The following is an 18,967-nucleotide window of genomic DNA, read 5'->3' as shown; positions in this document are numbered from 1 at the left end:
GGGAACAGAACTGAAAATACTGTAGGGTCCAAACAGCAGTTAACTGATGCAAAATAACTGAGTGTTAACAGGGTTTATATCAGTTCTTGGAGTGAAAGGAATCAGATCCTGGTGCCATCCAGCTTGTGTTACATGTTGTCAAATCGGTCCTTCTTTGTAAATTGAAGTTGAAACCCTTATCTCCTTCATGTAAAGCCTTTACTGAAATGCTGCATCTCACCATGCATTCATCAAAAGAATCTGGTTTTACAGTGCTGTCTGATGTGGCTGTAATCCCTTACCGAAATTACCCACAACAGAATTTAAGGTGGTTTATTATCAAAGTCAGGAAAATACTGATGTCTGTGCAATAATGCAGCATCTGCATGCAGTGGTTTCTGTCTGGAGAGTTGCCCTTGTCGCATGCAAGTAATCAAGTTTTGATTAGCTAAACAAATCATTATCTGTTGCTGAGTTGAGATGCATAGCTGTGAAGCAGCATAAAGTTACTTGATTGCTGCTTGGAGAGGTTCTAAGGCAACAATTTAGTTCAAAGATGCTCTGGTTCTGTGTAGCTTACTTCTGTCTGTACGTTCTATCTGCTGCATCCTGTTTCCTCACTTCAGATTACAAAATAATTGAGAAACATTTTAAAACTGAAATGTTTGTAAAGTTAAAAGGAAATAAGCTTGTTTACTGGCCACATGTATGGGGTGCCTGCTGTGTGCTCTTTGCATGTTGTACGAGTAATTAGTGCCCGGTTCACTATAACTACCTGTGAAATGCTTGAGGCATAGATAAGCTGGCTCAACTGCAACAGTCATAGAATCACTGAACGGTTCTGGTTGGAAAGGATCTTAAAGATCCTCTAGTTCCAGTCCTCCTGTCCGTGTGCAGGGATGCCTTTCTCTAGACCAGATTGCTCAGAACCCCATCCAACATGGCCTTGAACACTTCCAGGGGTGAGGCATCTGCAGCTTCTCCAAGCAGCCTGTTCCAGTGCCTCACAATCCTCACATTAAATAATTTATTCCTTATATCCAATCTAAATTTACTACTCCCTTTCAGCTTAAGTCCTGTCACCACATGGTCTTGTAAATAGTCCCTCTCCAGCTTTCTTGTAGATCCCCTTCAGCTACAGAAAGGTCACAGTAAAGTCACCCCAGAGCCTTCTCTTCACCAGGCTGAGCAACTCCAAGTCTCTCAGCCTGGTCTCATAGGAGAGGTGCTCCAGTTCTGTGATCCATTCTCTGGCCTCCCTCTAACAGGTCAATGTCCCTCCTGTGCTGAGAACCCCAGAGCTGGATGCAGTACTCTGGGGGTCTCACAAGGACAGAGTAAAGAGGTGGAATGCCCTCCATTGTCCTGCTGGCCACACTGCTTTGGATGCTGCCCAGCATACATTTGACTTTCTGGGCCACATGTGCAGATTGCTGGGTCATGTACAGTCTTGTCCACCAGAATCCCCAAGTCCTCCTTGGCAGAGCTGCTCTCAGTCCATTCACCCTCCAGCCTGTTTACACATCAGGGTTTCCTTGACCCAGGTGCAGCACTTTGTACTTGATCTTGTTAAACTTACAGTTAATACTGTTAATTATAAAATGCATTTGATGTCTTTGCTGCTTTATGTGTGAAAAGAAAAATCACCTGCCCATTGCAGATCAGTTGTAACCTTCTAATCAGGTTCCAAGTCATCGTAGCCATGAGTACCAAAATTGCTTTTATTCAAGAGTGTTATCTATATACTGCATAAGGTTTTACACAGTATTGCCAAATCTGATTTCTTTTTCTCTCCTATTGTGCATCTCTGCTGAGAAATAATAAAATGGATCACACTTTTTTAAAAATAGTGCAGTTTCACACTTGAGATCCTAAAGATAGCAAAATGTTTTTCTGTTACTGCTGTAGAGCTGTGCCTGCAAACTGTCACATTGTCAGTGGAGTGTACTACTGGTCCTGATGGGAAGTTAGTATTTTTTTAGAGTTTGAAAGTAGAGGGTGGGAGGATTAGGTTCTGTGTAGCATAAGGAGCGACTTCACACATCACATGTACAACTGCCAAAATTAGGTTTTTTTTAACTTAAGCGAAGCAACCTGGAGGGAGCATTTGGCAAACTTGTACTGTGGCCAGCAACCCTCTGCCACCATCTTCACCATTTCCTTCATGTTTCAATTTTAAGACATGAAAAGAGTATTTTAGTGAAGAGCAATTTCTTCCCATGGGTGATGGAGTCATAGAAGGCTCCTCAAGTTCATGGTAGTTCACGGATGCCTCTTTTTAAATACCATGGCAATTCCCTTTTGTGTAATGTAAATACAGATTCACATTCATCTTCCAGTCCTGGGTCGCTTTTGCCATGAACAGGTAAAAGAAATAAAGAGTGGAACTGGAGTGAATTGATTCTTTTTTGACTTAGGCTCACAAATTGGTTGAATGGCAGGTTTTTTGGGGTGTATTTAGTACTTGCTATATTGAATCCAGAGTGACAGTTTTGTAAGTTGCTCTGTGGTTTCTTGCTGTATTTCATCCCTTCCTGTCCAGTGTGTGGTCTTTTGGTTTCTTTCTTTCTGGAGACATGGATTCAAGGGCACTTGCCTGCAAGTTCCTTTAAAAGCAACCAACTTCCTCCCTTCCCTTTCCTTTAGCTGGTTGTAATACCTTGGATAAATAAGGTCAAACAATCCACATGTGCCTGTTCATTTTTTCACTTCTCTTCTGTCATTTCCAGATCTCCCTGTAATTCTTGATTATCCTGAGCCTGTTTCAACCAAGCATAGCAGAGAAGAATATAGATTGCAAAGACAATGCTGTTCTTGAAAGCTTATTGAGGCTAAAATCACTGAAATAGCCAATAGATAGCTGCTGTTAGATCAATATAAAGCTTCTCACATACAGATCTGCCTGAAAACTCTTAACCTGTGCAGTAGGAGGCACAATGATGAGCAAAGAAGAAGAAAACTCCTTTTGTAACAGTCATGTAATGGGAGCTGGAATTGCAGAGGAATGCTGGGATAGTGCAGCACATGACTTGAATGTGCTATAGGCTGTCATGGTTCTGGTATATGTATCTGTTACTTGTTAGGGTGCCAGACCTGAAGAAAATTATAGCCCTTCGTGTTTAGAGTATTTCCAGAGATCCTGCAGAATGGGAAGGTAGGTTTCTACTCTGGAAGAAATTATTGTCCTTTCCATAGGAACTTTATGAGCAGTGAGCAAAAAACGCTTACTTGAAAACCTTGGGAAAACTATGCCAGGGGACAAGAAGGATGTCAAATTGAAAATAAAGCTGAAATTCTTCAGTGGAGTTCTCCAGAGTCAGGGGACGTGACTTGGACTTAGCCTTTACTGGTTTCTAATTTTTTCTGCATTTGTGTACAGCATATGAAAAATGCATTTTGTGTCTGGAATTGGAACTTGGAAAACTAAGTTCTCTTTGGGAGCAAGACTTGTGTCTAGTAAGCGACTGACTGACTCGTGAAATGCTAGGTGGTTGAAATGCTCTTTTATATTCCTAGGGTCTCTAGTATGAGTTTGAACTTGGATTGGTTTATATATCTTGTCTATTGCAAGTATAATGAATTAAATTTGAGTTTTGTTTGTTATTTTTTCCTTCTCTCCAGTTAAAAGAAAAATAAAATCAGTGGACTATCAAAAAGGGAAACTTAGAGATAATTTGAAGGTGTTTAGTTCCTTGTTTGTTTTTGGTCTGTGGTTACTAGTATGTGGGGTTTTTTTATGAACAGTTATTGTAAAACAGAATTTTCTTGTGCTCTGGCTGCTGTCTCTGGAGGAGGAGGAGAAGATAGAAAGATGTCTGGGGATAAAATGTTTACCTAAACATTATATAACTATCTAAGTAATACTTACATTAGATAATTGTCCTGAATGGTTTCTTCCTCTTTTTTGGTGGGATATCTGTATGCTTTGTAGAGAAGAAAGAATTCTTAACTTTGTTTCTGGTTATTCCAGCATGATTTTCTTCCAGGTGTGTCCAAACATTAAATATTACTTATGGCTTTACTGTGGTAGCTCAAGGCAATGTCCCAGATGTGCTTTGTACCCTTTGGGGCCAGAGCAGCCGAGGATGTTGTGACCTGTGCCTGTCATGCCTGAAACGGGGCTCGTGCACAGCTCACTGCGTGTTCACTCTGCTTAGGAATGTGCAGCCACATCACCCCTTCAGAGGGCCAGAGGCTCTGGTTTTGACAATTCACGGTCTGAAATCTGTCAGGAAGAATAGGCTACAAGAGTAAGAGAATGTCCATGCTAGAAATGTTAAAAGTAAATAATTTTGAAGCCTTAATTTGTCAAGATTTTCAAAGAGGACAAAGAGCATCGTTGAGTATGGTTTGCCAGAAAGTTGATAGTCTCTGAATTCAGACTCCAAGTGACAAAAGTAAACCTGCTTGGAGAAATGGGTAACAGTAAATGTTAACAGAGGCAAAAGCACAGTTGCTTCCCTCTTGCCTTATTTCTTCTCCTTCTTGAAACTCTTGGAACTTCTTCCTTTTGTCCCCTCTGGAACCGTTCTGGCTCAAAATGCATCTCTAAATTAAGTTGTCCAGAAGCACTTGGAGTGTGTTCACTGTAGGGTTTCAGAAAGATGTTAGCTCTTATAGAAAGATAAACAGCAACAAAAGCACAACATGTGAAACATTGAGCACCTCTTCACGTGTGTGTGCTATTATCACTCTCTTCCAGCAGCATCTTGGCTGACTTGTTAGTGCATTAGTACGGACTGTTTGCTTTGATGACATTGAATCTGTTGCTGAGGTTTTGCTGCCTTTGTTTAAAGATTTTAGGGGCTATGATGTTGCCTCACACCTCGGGGTTATTAAATTATTTAGCTGAGATCTGTCTGTCCTAGAATTCTAACACAGAAGCTGATCTTTGAAGTTGTGTGAAGAATTGCAGGGGTTTCAGATGTCTCTGCTGATGGTTTTCTATTGCCAGAGGTGTGAAGCACAGTGGCTACTTCAGGGTAATTTATTCTTTTTCTGCAAAGTAACGGCTCACTTTCTTTTCCCCAAGTGGACCTTGGATAGTCTTCAGAAAAAGTGGTAGTTGAATATATGAAATTTAGTGATACATCTTATTTTACTTCATCATAATTACTTCATGATTCTAATTGAAAACTACTAATAAAATGAAGAAAAACACGTAAGAGAGGAACTGCAAGAATTTGATTTCAGAGGACACTAAAGCAAGTGAGAATTACTGTAGTTGTGGTTTAAAACAATTTATATGCCCTCCATTGAGTGATGGACATAGCTAATCCTGGAAGAGAGGATTCCTTCCAAATTAATGCTGTTTATCCCTGTTAGATATACTTTTTTTTGGTCTGTACACTGATAGGACCTGACTTTGTCCTGGCTTTGTAAAACTGGGCAGCTTGGTGTATTGATGTGCCTTAGGGCCACATTAAAAAAACTTGCCCCTTGCTGTGGTACCTGTGAGTTGTAAGCATGTCTTAGATTTGGTGTAGGAGTAGGAAACATTTGCTTAAAAGGCCAACAAGCTCTGGATCTTGCTTCTTCCCTGATGTTCTCCCATCAGTGGTGTTACCACATTGCAGCATACACACCTTCCTGCAGGGACTGCCTTTGCTTTAGAGCAGACTGTCCAAAGTCTTCAGTGTCCTGTGGTGTGGTCTATCAAGTAATAAGATAATTTAAAAAAGCAAAAGTGTAACCATTTGTCTTGTAAAATTGCTTTTTTTGTTGGGAGTTGTTTTGTTCTCAGCTGGTGATATGATACCACAGTACTTAACTCATGCTTGCCTTGAGCATCGTGGTGGAACCTGTCTGCATTACTATGGCTGAGGGCAGTGTTTCTTGCTATGAAAAGTGGCTGTGCAGTAAAGTAAAAAATGCATAGCACTTGAGATCATCGTGAGATGCTGTAATCATGTGTTAAACACATTTTGATGCTATTGTTAGTATTTAATGTTTTATAAATAGCTCTGCTGTGCAGCATGAGATAACAGTGGTTGTTTTTTCACCCAGTTTTATATCAATCATGTTGAATAAAGGCAGTGTTATTTGTGTTTGCAGCCTGAAAAATTTTTTAATGAGGGTCTCTTGTTTTTCTTAGTCGCACAAAGACACTAATTTGCTTGTAAGGCACCTAACATCGGTGCCAACAGCACTACATAGAGCACCCTTAACTATACTGCTACAATAGGATCTCTAGCCATTGTAAATTGTTTTCCTCACCTCTGCCCACTTCTGTCTCTTCTCACAGCAAAAGCCAAATCCAAATGTGGTGCCACGTTCTTCCCCTGTGCCAGCGGGATCCACTGCATCATTGGCCGCTTCCGGTGCAACGGCTTCGAGGACTGTCCCGACGGCAGCGATGAGGAGAACTGCAGTAAGTGGGAGCCTGCTTGCAAGTGAGGGCACTGCTGCTTATTTCAACTAATCGATGCTACTTAGAAAGGAAACAGTAGCCTTCCATTTCTGAGTCAAATATTCTCCCTGTCATTTACGACCCAGACAATCCTTGGTTTTTCACTTCATGAAAATGAGTCTGCCTTTTCTTTTTAGGTCCATCTCAGTCTTGCTTTGTATATGATGCCTGTGTGTTACTCCAAGCCCCTGAAATTAGTTTTAAGCTGCATGTTTGCTTTGAACACGTTCTCTGTACTCAGATGTAACTCAGATTGGACAAATATTAAATATAATTTGAGTTGTTCCATTTTATTTGCCTGTTTCATGTCACTGAAGAATATGATGTATTTGGTCATCAGTGCATCTGGGTTTCTCTGTTTATGCGTGTTCTCAAGCAACAAAAAAAGCAAATAATGATATATTTAGTGAAACAGGTTCTTGGAAGGAGAGGCAGATTCTTGAAGCCAGACATGCCTGCCAATGTGCAGCAGCAGGGAAGTTGTAGCAGAGAGATGATCTGAAGTACTGCTTGTTTTGGGCTAAACCCTCTGCATGTGGCTACACAGATCCATTTGTGTCTGTAAGTCTAGCAGGGATATAGCAGAGCAGTAGGGAAATGTTATGTTGAATCCAGCAGCTCTGCTGTTACTATCAAGAGCTGGTAAAAGCATGGGTCTCTAGGTGAAAGCTTGCAGCAAAATACTTGCTCATTCTCCTGTCAGAGGCATACTGAGGTTTTGTTTTCAATGACTTTTAAAGGTCAGGAGGAGGACAACAGACAGCAGCTTTCAAAGATAACAAAAGGGGCAATCTTTAGCATGATCTGTCACTGTCTGCTTGTGGAGGACTTGCCTTTCTGGTTGGTGTGCTTCCACAGCGTGACCCTCTCAAGGTGGCATCTGTTGTTGTCCTGGAGAGTCTAGTTTGGGCCCTTCAAGGACTGTGTGGCTGTGGCAAAGAGTCAGTATTTCTGAGGAGAAAGTGAAGCCAGAGAAGCATTGAAGGCTAAGGAAATTACTCTTGGTTACGTTTGAACACGTGGACTAAAAATAAAATTTGGCAGAAGTGCTTTGACTATCCTTAAGGTGGTGGACTGACAAGTGGCAAGTCTCAACTGAAAGTGCACCAGCTTATGGAGTTCATTAGGAATGACACAATTTCCTTTGAGCTTGTAATGTGTAGCTCTAATGGGACCTTAAAGCTGATGATAACATGCTACTGATCTCTCCATTATTCTATGCCAGTGAGGCACTTGGTGTTTTTTAGCATGTCTAAATGTCTAGTTACTGCTTATGAAGAGGATCAACCATTTAGGTTCTGAGGTGACTTCAAAAATCAATGTGGTATGCAAGCGTGCAGGAGTTTCAAACCAAAGGAGTTTTAGCATGTTTGTGCTGAACAAGCTTTTGGGGAACTGGAGAAATTGGGAGTGTTTGTTATTTTTTCCTGCAGGTTATATGCAGGACAGATTTTAAAGTTGTATTTATTTATTTATTTTTTAAAAACTCTTTAAATTTAGCTTTTACTTTAAAGCCAAAAAAGTGGAAGCCAGTTAGTATTTGGAAACAAATCCCCTTTGTTGTTGTGGTAAAGAAGCCGCTTGAAGTAGACAGGGCATCTAAGCAGCCTTTTTAAAATTTTCAGTTGAAAAGTTGCATTCTATTTCAGTCACCCCATTACCAAAAAATGTTTGGAGTTCAGAGAAGAGTGCCAAAAAGTATTAAAGGACAGAGATTGATTTATGAGTAGATATTAAAACCAGCTAAAATATGCATATCTCAGCTAAGTGATGACTGTGTTGAAGGATATGGTTATATATGACATATATGAGGGGTGTAGGCATTGTTCCTTAAAAAGGAGTTGAAATTTAAGCAGTGAGAGGCTGAGAGATTTCAGTATCGCTGTTATATCAATTCAAAATAGTGAGGAGAATGGGGAAGAGAATCAGAGGTAAATAAACCACTGCCTGGCAGTTCTCAGTCAAAATTGTTGTCTTAAAATAGGAAACTTCAGCTAAACTGAGCCTTCTGTAATGAGAATCAACAGGCAGTGTTTATGGTAGGCAGTTCTACCCTCCATATGTCTTCGGTGTGAGCAAATGTGGAACAGTGATCATGATTGGGCTCTCATGAAAATGAACAGAAGGCTTATCACAACTGTGGGTGGGCTAAATCTCTGCTAATTGTGATGAATCTTGCATAAATTAGAAGTTTCAGCTCTCCCTGGTTAGAGAGCCAGGGCTGGTTTGATTGCCAAGTTACTCCCACATACCTATGGAATTGACCAGCTGTTGAGTTGTGACCCGTGGCTGATGCTTATCAGCTATTTAACTGCCTGAGCAAGAGAATTCCTAATGAAAGGTCTCACTTTCTCTTTTTGCAGCAGCAAATCCCTTGCTTTGCTCTACTGCCAGATTCCACTGTAAAAATGGTCTTTGCATTGATAAAAGCTTTGTGTGCGACAGTCAAAATAACTGCCAAGACAACAGCGATGAAGAAAGCTGTGAAAGCCCTCAAGGTAGGTACAGGGGTTTTATTCTCCTCTGCAATATTATACCAGCTCAACACAGAACGGGCTCAGCAGCAAATACGATTCTATTGGCTTGCTCTGTGTTGGCTAGCGCTGCAGATAGCGAGAGAGAAATGTGTAGAGAGTGTGCACATGCATACATTGCATTCTCAGTGCTCAGAAGAGTAGTATCTTTCTCAGGTAGTAAAAATACACTTTTGCAGGAAGCACTTGTAATCTGTGATCCAGTGCTCACTGAAGTTGCTGGGAATCCATTTAGTCCTTCTGGCAGATGGATTGGACCTGGGGGGAGGTTGATAGTAAAACCTGAGTTGGAAGTGAATCTGTCTGTTTACCGGATGAGTAAATCTTGTGTATGCTTAAAGCTTTAGATCTTCATTGCTCAGTTACCTTCTGAAAGATGTTTAACTTCAGGACATGTCTACAATGAAAGCATTTATTCTTACCCTTCTCCTGAAGACAGGGAAGCAAATTTTTATTTGAAAATTTTTGTGTATTGAGTCTTGGGAGAATCTTAAAACACAGTGACATTTTTATTCTTTATAACCTATCATATAAGTCTACAGGTAGTGTTTCTCAGTTTTGTTTTCTATAACTTAATACCACAGTATTTTATAAAACAAGAAGTATGTATGAATGACTTGAGATTAACACACAGTATATTGGGCATCTGTTGCTAAACATTTTAATGTCTGAGTTACTAGCAAGAAGCCGGAGTAGAAAAAATGTCAGAGATGGTGAATATTTTCAGGGGAGATGTGGGGTGCTTCAGCCTGTAGAAAGCAGGACAGATGAAGAGAGATAAAAGCAGCATATGAAGGAAGTTGTAATTAGTGGAATTGAAGGACAATTACTTTACTATCTACTTGCACTGATGTATTAGTCCTTTGTGGAAAATAAAATAATCCTGAGCTTAAGATGCTGATAAAAAATAATTCTGAGCTGACAAACATTCTTGACAACTCACAGAAGAAGAGGAAAAACATACAAAAGCAATGCTAACAAAACAGGGGTTTATAGCAGTGGTGTGTGACAGACTCTTCTGTGTCACACCTCTGCTTAACCTGTGAGCTCTTTTCTTGGCTCCACATGTAAAGGTTGGAGGGGTCACCTTGCTAACTCTTCTGGGTGCTGAGCTACATCACAGCCTGGGAATGTAGCTGTGCTGGGAGCAGAGCCTTGGAGAGGGGCTGGCCTGCCCCTGCTCTGTCAGGAGCGGGATGAAAGGGCTGCCAAGGGCCTATAGCACGTGCCCAGGACTGGGCTGTTCTTCACTACAGGTCTAAGGCAGCCTAATCACATTCATGTGGGTGGTCAGGTTTCTTTTGCTTTCTCTTTTTATTTTTTTTATTTTGGCTTCTGAAGCTTAAAACAGCAGTGCTATTCTCTTAGATTGGGATGACTGCTTCCTCTGCAGATTAATTGGCTGGATTGTCTCCAGGTTGTTTGTTGTCATGACAATCTGCTTTTGGAACTGACAGTCAGGCTTAAGAGAAGAAAAGAGCTGTATTTCATGAAGCTGTTACTTTTGTCTTCATATTTGGTCCTTCTGGAAATGTTAGACTAGTAAGAGGGTAAGCAAAGTAATTCTTTCTGATTATATATGTGAAAGAGACCCAAACAAGGAAGAAGAAACTCTCTCCATTAGGACAAGAACAGCCATGGTTGTGGGCTAGTTTAAAAAACAAATGGTCAAAGTATGGGGTTGGGAATGAGGCGTTCCCAAAGTGAAATGCTGGCTGTGGGGAACCTGTGTAATTGGCTTTTCCCTTTGGCACCTCAGCCTCCCTGAATTGCTGTTTCACCATCTGTAAGTGGACAATGTGTGGGTACCTGTCTTTCAAAGCTAGGATTAAAACAGTGTGATGTGTTCAACTTTCCATCTGAATATAAATGACGATTCCCTCTGGAGCTTGCAGCTATGGGTATGTCTGTCCTGGCTTGCAAACACAGCAACTACTTTGTGTTAATTGGGAATTAGATGCTACTGTGGACAGTCCTTAATTTCTCACAATTCTTTCTACAGCAGATCTAATTACTGTAATTACAATGTGTTCATGTTCACACAGTACTGAAGTATCCTGGTCATTAACTTGAACTCAAGTGCCGTGGGTACTTAGGGACAGAGCAAGGCAAATCTGTAGGGTGTTATTAAATGAAGATAGAGGGGTTTCTTCCCACTGGCTGTGTTATGTCAAATGTGGTAGCTTTAGTTCAGTGTGAGTGTAATCTGACATATGAGATTGTCCTTGTGTGCTGTTTTTCTATCTGTAAATGTGTTGATTTAGAAGTCACTAAGCTTCTGAACCACTGCATGATAGTGTTGTTATCACCGTTTAACAGATGGGGAAGAGAGGGCATAGATCAGCTAAAGGAAATGCTCCTGGAGTGCCATCCTGGCTGGTAGGAATAGAGCTTCAGCCGTGCTTGTCTGCTTCAGGGGCATGCCATTAGACTTAATCAATGTTTGCAAACTGTTTTGAGATACTATGACAACATGGGAAATAGAAGTGTGAATTATTAATTGCTACTTTGCTCTCCTTCTGCTCTTGGGTATACTGACAAGCTTTTTAAATTATCACCTCTTCCTGCTCCTCCATGAACTTCAAAGGCTCCTTTATCCTGCTGTCATTAGCAGAGCTCCAGTAGTGTATCAGTTTGGTTTGTGTCAGATACTCCTCCATGCATAAAGATCCTTTCAGTCAAGAAGGGTCACTCTGCAGACAAGGGAAATGGGAATGTGGCCTCCTACTGAAAAAGTACTGACCCAGCTTTGACATGGAACACTTCAAAATGTGCCATCCTCGATGAATAACAGCTTTGCTAGCATGCTGCAATTTGAGATGAACCTGAAGATGTGCATTTATAAAGATTAATTTTAGTCACAAATAAGAGCAGATTCATTTGACAGGAGGGAGGGCCCCATGATTTAGTTGTGAAAATGAGAAGATCAAATTTTGGAGGATGTTGCTGTCCTCCTTTCTCCTTAACACTTGTAACTGAGTGTTGTGTATTTTACAAAGGTCTGTGTGTGATGAGGAACGTGTCAGATTAAAAAGTGCCAATTTAGCAGCAAGTCAAAGAATTCTTGTCTAATTCCTCACAGAAGTTATCTGTAGCTCTTGTCACTGTCATGATGAACTTCAGAGCAATTCTTTTAATCACTCCAGCTCATCTCAGTTTTCCTGCAGTGAAGTAGCATGGTACAATATTTCCCTTAATCTGGAATGTGATATATTCATCAAAGTATGTGCTTGAGTTTTGGGATTGGATGGAAGTTATAATTGCTTGGATTATCCACACCAATCAAATACATGAATTACTTTAGAACTGTTCTTTCTAGGGCTTTACTCCAGGTTTAACAAAACCAGCAGTGATTAGAAATTTCTGCTCCTGTTCTGTGGTTTTTTTATCTCAATTCAGAGGAAAGTTTCTCTACCTGACACACTTTTCTCCTATGCCTCTGTTTAGCTGACAGTGTTAATCTTAATCATTCATAGCATCTACTCTGGGTGTACTCCTTAGGCCTATCTGTTGCTGGGGGGATTTCCTGTTCTGTGACAGGCATCCACTCAATCTGGAAGGAATTACTCTTTTTCAGTATCTTCCAAAAACCATATAAATTTGTTCAGCTCTAGGACTGTGTTTAATTTATTCTCTTAATTAGTTTGGGGTTTTTTAAATCTAAATGTGTCCTCACGGTGGTTCTTTTCCTCCTTTTTGTAGTTTTAGTTTAGAAGACTTCAATGCTAACAAAAGCATACTGGGTAGTTTAATTCAAACTACCATTTTTCTTTCGCAGCCCTTCTTTTTTCTCCATCTAAGTTGCTAAATACCTTTACTAGCTTTAACCCTGTTGCCTAGGAAAGGGAGTTTTATTGCTGCTAGTCTGTATTCACTCTGCTGCTGTAAAGAGAGGCTCTTGACTTAAGTTATATTCCTGAAATTCTAGCTCTGCAGTTGTTTGTAAACAGTACTATTGTGGTCAACTTATAAACCAAATGTTTTGCAAGTGTTCAGAAGTTAATTCTTGTTCTATTTAGTAATGTCCACTGCTGTCCATGTGGATATCTCTTATTTTTATTTTTTGTGTATCTTTTCATTGAATTTGCATTATGATTTTTATATACCCCAGTATTCTAAAACAGATTTAGAAGCATACATAGTTTTAGAAGTCTGTTCTTTTCACTGGGGCATTTATAAATAAATTGCTTATATAAAACCTGTAGTAAAAAGTAAATCTGACCCTGTGTCGAATAAGAGGAAAATAATTCAAAATGATAACTTCCTAAAATGAATCTTTAAGTGATAATATGAATTCTGTGATGATAATTTCTGTGGATTAAGTTATAGGCAAAGCTGGAAGTGGACTGGCTGTAGAAGTAAACCCCAAGGCCATTACAACTGTTTGCATGATTTAGTCACAATGCAAAGTGGGTTTTAGAACTGACAGCTGAGTGGAATACATGTACTCTAAATTTCAATGAAATACCACAAAACCTAGTTTATGAAGCACAGATAGCTCTCAGAACATCCTGCTCTGTATGGAGCTTGTAAACAGCCCTTTGCACATGATAAATTGAAATTCTGAAATTCCCAAATGCTATGGCATCACTTAGACATCCCAAGGCTTTGTAGTCTGATCCTGTCTGTATACAGAGTTTTATTGAGTCTCTGACTCATTATTGTCTCATTCTGTAAACTGAAGCTCAAGTTGCAATTATTGTGCATAATCTTAGCCCAGATTCAGCCTGCAGCAGGAATTTAATACTCAGAGGCAGACTGAATAGAAGCAGAAGCATAAAGAAGGACACAAATAAAATGTCACCAAATGTTTTATTAAATGGAGGCTTTGCCTGACCATATTTAGCTCTCTAATATCCTTCTTTTGTAATACTTACTAATAGAAATGGTTTTGTTAGCTGTGACTTTTTTCTTTCCTATGTTTCTCCATTCCCTGAATCCATGCTTCCTCTTCTTTCCCTTTTTTTTCTCCTCAAAATATTATTTATTTGAGAGGGTTCTTGTCATGGAAAAAATGTATCCATCTATTTGGGATGAACATGGGGTCTAACAGGCAGGGTGAGGTATTGGAGGCAGGTGTTCCTGTGGCTGGTACTGACCTTTCAGGTGATGGGTGAGTTCATCTCTGTTAATTTTGACTGCATGTGGACTCTGTGGTCTGTGCTGCCTCCCAGGGCAGGCCGTCATTTGTAAAATGGATTGTTGATCACTTGATAAGAACAGCTGATAATAACCAACTGTAGATGGGCCCAGACTCATTCAGAAACATGGTATCTTCTGAGCTGGATTGAGAGAGGAACTCTTACTTCTCTGTGCATGGAGGCTTTGGAATTAAAGCAGTTTAAAATAGATGTGGGGACCTCAGGGAGAGGTCCACTGGTACAAGTGGATTTGAGTTTCTATTCCTCTCAGCTCCCTGAGCTTGTGAGTATGACAAGGTTTTGTTGTAGCAAATGTAGATGAGGAATAGTCTCCTTGTAGGCCAGCATGTTGCTTCTACAGGCCTGTCATTTTGGCAGAGTAATAAAAGACATGCTGCCAAACTGTTATGCTGCTCCTGCTTGGAGCACAGATGTTCTATTAAGGGCAACTGTAATGTGAGGATAGACAAGCAATGACTTCAAGTCTTCAAATGGGCAACAAACTTACTTTAAAAGGTGTTTCTAGATCTGAGGTGTCCAGACTCTACTTAATCCCCTGCTCAGCTCACCTTTGATGACTTCAAGTCAGATTTACCAGCAGATGATGACTTGGCTACTGTAAAAATCAGTTTTATGATCTAGATCAAATCTTGGATGGGTTGTTGTGTCACTGGGAGTCACCATGTTTACCAACAGCTTTATCAGAGAGAATGGGGAAGAAGAATAGGATCTGGCAACAATCACCTTGACCTGAAAGCAATTCCTTGAATATAGTAAGGATGGAGAAGTACCATGGCGCTTCCAGCTTGTGTTAAGTATGTTCTTTAGACAGGTATACTTCAAAATGCCTTCCCTCAAGGCACACCTTACTCCCATCATGGAAGTGCTGGTCTCGCTGGAATGCCTCACTGGAATGCCTCACTGGACTTCTATTGTAATACCATGATTTTTAATTTTTGGTTGGTTGGGTTTTTTGTTACTGGAATTGAAATTGCAGTTCTCAGGCTACTTGCAAAAACAGGAGGTGCAGGGATACTTCTCTTTCATCAAGTGGCTGATGAGAAGACCTGGGAACTGACTCTGGAAAGGCATGGGGTCTTCTCACCTGTGCAGAGATGAAATGTGAGCTCTGAATGCTTGTCTCCAGATATTCTTACCTTCACTTTGTGGCATTTATGTCTAATTAAAAGTTCCCAAGAGAGGTGATGACATGGATATCCAGTTTCATTGCCTGTGCTTCAAAACTTCAAAAACAGGCTATAAAATGTTACACTTGAGGAAGACAAGTGTGAAATAAAGGACATTCTTTTTCCCCATTGATCTTGAGGTTCATTAAATTCTCTTGAGATCTCGTTAGTAAAAATAAATAAATTCCTGTGAAATACATTTTCCACAAGTTTATAACATTATGTTGGTGTTTGAAATACACTGTATGTATTGGCATGTCATGCCATGCCCTGGCTGCTGAATTGCATTAACTTTTCATTATGTCAATGTGATCTAATGGTGCAAAAGGCTCCTGTTGCTGGACTCTAGGTGCCAGACCCAAGTCTTTTTGCTGCCACTGGGGGAAATCCAAATAAAAGGCACAGATGTTAATCTTTGACTTGCTGTGAAACAAAATCAGTTCCAAAATCACCAGGTAAGGTGACCAAATGTGTTTTCTATAGTTGCTGTAGAAAATGATTATAGCATTTGTATTTAAAATGAAACCTTCTATTGTTGCAGTTTCAGTACAGGCGCAACCTGTTTTTTGTTGGAAAATGGGAGTTGTCATAGCAAACATTTGTCATGGAAGAGCCTCCACAAAGGTTTCCTGGGTTAAGTACTGGAGAGACACTCTCAGTAGCAGAGTGGGAGTTGGCTTGGCTGTGTCTTCTGTTTCATGTTCTCATTAATCACTGGCCTGCCCCAGCCTGTAATTCTGCTTTCAAGCCCAGCTGGGAGCTGGTCTGCATGGCTCTCCCACTAGGTCTGGCCCCATCAACCTTGCACTTTTAGTAAAACCTTGCTGTTTAGCCTGATTAGTGGCATTGATCTCTGGTAGTAATAATGCTTTAGCCTAAATCTAGCTTTGAGACCTGTGTGCATTAACCAGGTCAGCAGAAAGTGTGAGGCTAATTTATGCTTAAGTGCCCTTGTTAATCTTGGTCTGGCACTGTCATGTGTGTAACCACTGGTTAGAAATGATTTCCCAAGATGAACTACTGAGGAAGGTGGCTGCATTCAGCAGTTTGCACTGGGACTTAGGCAGAGTACCACTGTCCCTTTCTTTCTTTTTAGAAGTTGGACTGTGTTCTTTCTGCAGCAATTTTTTTCTGAAATTGGCAAGAAGACCAGTTTTGTTGCATATACCTGGGATGGAGGGGTGGGGCACAGATCTCAGCTACTTGAGTGTGTCCAACTTTGGGGTGGTTTTTTAGGTTTTGGTTGGTTTTTTCCACCTGCAGCTGCCAACAGTAAAGTTGGAAGATGTGGCTCCTAAAATGTCGGGCTACAACTCTATCCCCAGCAGTAACTAGTTTTGCATGTGGTTAAAATCTGTTTATTTTCACTACTTCAGTTATATCTAGGAATAATTTGTGGCATATGAGCTCTGGCAGAGCTTGTAGTTTTGTTCTTACACAGAGCTAAAGCCACAAGCAGAGCCAACATGGCCAGAGTAAAAGGGTCTCCATTCAGACTGTGTAGCAGTTTAGTACATAGCCAATTATGTGATTGCCCTAAAGCAATATGTTTTCAGTGTAGACAATCCCCTAGATCAGGGTTACCAGGCTCTGCTGAGAAGTGTTACTGACATTTGCTCAACAACAAGGTCAGTGGCTCCAGGTTAGCCAGATTCCTTTAGCTGAAATCTGTGCTGCTGCAATGCATTTGGTTTGTAGGGAGGAGAGGAGGTAGAAATGCAGAATTGTCCCTAGAAGTGCAGGTGATCCTATGAGTGCAGGACCTCAACAGACCTTGGCAGTTTGTGTCTATTACTTTGAGAAATCCTTGTTTAGGGTGGTTCCTGTTTTTCTCTAAGTGGCTTCACTTCACTGTGCTAGCATAGCTACAGTTTTATTCTGCCTTACAGAAAATATGATTTTATGTGATCCTATAGGAGAAATAAAGGTATGGAAAACTGAATTGTGGGGGATACCAAATCACTGAGGTGATATTAATGTCAAAGTGTATCTACCAGGTCTTACCAATCTTCATGCCCACTCCTTCCATGTGCTGGTCCCAGCCAGGTCAATGGAAGCAACTGAAGGCATTTGTTTCTTTATTGTAGATGATACTTAAGTTGCCATGCCAGTGTGCTGTATTCACTGGAGCACACATTGCTTGAGGATGGCTTTAAAGCCCAAGCCAGCTGCCAGCCAAGGTTCCAGAAAAACTGGAAATATTCATACTGGCTGATCTAAAACTAAATGAAACTTGAGGAGTATGTGGATTATCATGAAAAAGGAAGTTTCTTGCCAGGCTTTAGATTAAGCTGAGATTCATCCTCAGCCAAACATTTCAGTACCTGTAAATGTGTGAAGGATGAGGCTGTTGAATTCTAGATTTTCCTTCTCTGTTGCTCTTGCATTCAGTCTTGTGTCCCAGACTCTGATCAGGCTTCCTTGCAAAGCTGGGAACTGCAGTGGATTTTCTTCAGCCTGCTGAAAATTGTGAAGTGATGAGAGACATTACACCAGTATTTAGTGTTCATGTTGCTCCCTGAGCTTGGCAAAGTAACTCATGCTCCCATCTCACGTTACCAGATTTTTGGTGCTAATTTGCTGTAAAGCATTGTGTTTAAAAATCCATATTTATGAGGGATGTTAAAACATAAAGTAATTATATGGTTTTCAATTACATAAACATCAACATGCAATGCAAATTAGAAGCTGAATAATTTTCTGTTTATTTGTAATATAGAGTCTATGCAAACAGTAAAACCTGGAGAATGAGCAGGGGGACAAGTATGAAGAGTTTGGTGCCATAAAGTGCTTTTAGAGTCTCTGTTCAGTTCAGATGTCAAAACAGGTATGGGCTATTAAGGGAGGTCACAACCTGGTGAGTGGCAGCATTGGGTTCAGAACTCCTGTTGATACATATGCCCCGTTGTAGGGACACACTTTGTGGTAATTGGCTTGGGGCTGTGACTGAGCCTCATCCCCAGTGGGCACAGCTGTGAGGAGCAGGTGAGCAGCACTGACAGCAACGAGCCATGGAGTGCCCAGGGGCACTGACCAACCACCAAAGGGAACAGAGGGCCCACAGGTGCAGTGCATCAACATGAGGGGTATAAAGGTTGGGCTAAAGAACAAGAGAAGCAGATGCTTGCAGCCTTCTGAAGTAAGTTTGCTCTGTATGAATAGATGCCTGAAGCCTTCTGATGTGGTAAGGTGTTATTCTGTATGAGTTGAAGCTTTCTGAAATTGTATAGTGATACTCTGTGTACTGTGGCTGTCTCAACTGTGACATATGCTGTGGCATCTCATGATTAAATAGTGCTTCCATTAATGTGGCTGAAGGCAGGGACACTTGGGATTGCCTGTTCTCATGTCCTGAGCATCTCTGATGCTCACTGCTACTGGTGTGGTAAATAACCTTGGGCAGTTTGGGTTGTATGCCTCATCTCTATTTTGCATGGGAAAAATACCAAACTTTCAACTTTTAAAAGGTGTGCAAAATATTATTAAGCTGTTTGAAGAAAATAAATTATTCATAATTTCTGAATATTGTCGATCAGCTGCAGTACACCAGCCAGTCACTGTTCGGTCTGGTCATTGGTGCTGAAGTACATCCTCTGGGGCTTCAAAGCAGAGGCTTTCAAAGCTTCTAACAGCATTAATGCACTACAGTAAATGCAATTATTATCGAGCTCTTAAGTGGACATAATTTTGAGGATCTGGTGTTTTTGTTAAGGGGTA

General features: G+C 40.6%; 1 protein-coding gene across 1 annotated transcript in view; it reads left to right on the top strand.

The window, feature by feature from the left end:
* The window catches only part of LDLRAD3 (low density lipoprotein receptor class A domain containing 3), a 107,556-nt gene that overhangs the window by 47,847 nt on the left and 40,742 nt on the right, over positions 1-18,967 (top strand). The window contains exons 3-4 of the mRNA XM_058027196.1: positions 6,224-6,349; positions 8,752-8,886. Of these exons, the coding sequence (XP_057883179.1) occupies positions 6,224-6,349; positions 8,752-8,886 (261 nt within the window). The remainder of the gene's footprint in view (positions 1-6,223; positions 6,350-8,751; positions 8,887-18,967) is intronic.

The sequence above is a fragment of the Melospiza georgiana genome, chromosome 6, assembly GCF_028018845.1.
Source record: "Melospiza georgiana isolate bMelGeo1 chromosome 6, bMelGeo1.pri, whole genome shotgun sequence".
Lineage (NCBI taxonomy): Eukaryota > Metazoa > Chordata > Aves > Passeriformes > Passerellidae > Melospiza > Melospiza georgiana.
The sequence above is the reverse complement of the archived record's forward strand: the minus strand, read 5'-3'. Positions and strand labels throughout refer to the sequence as shown.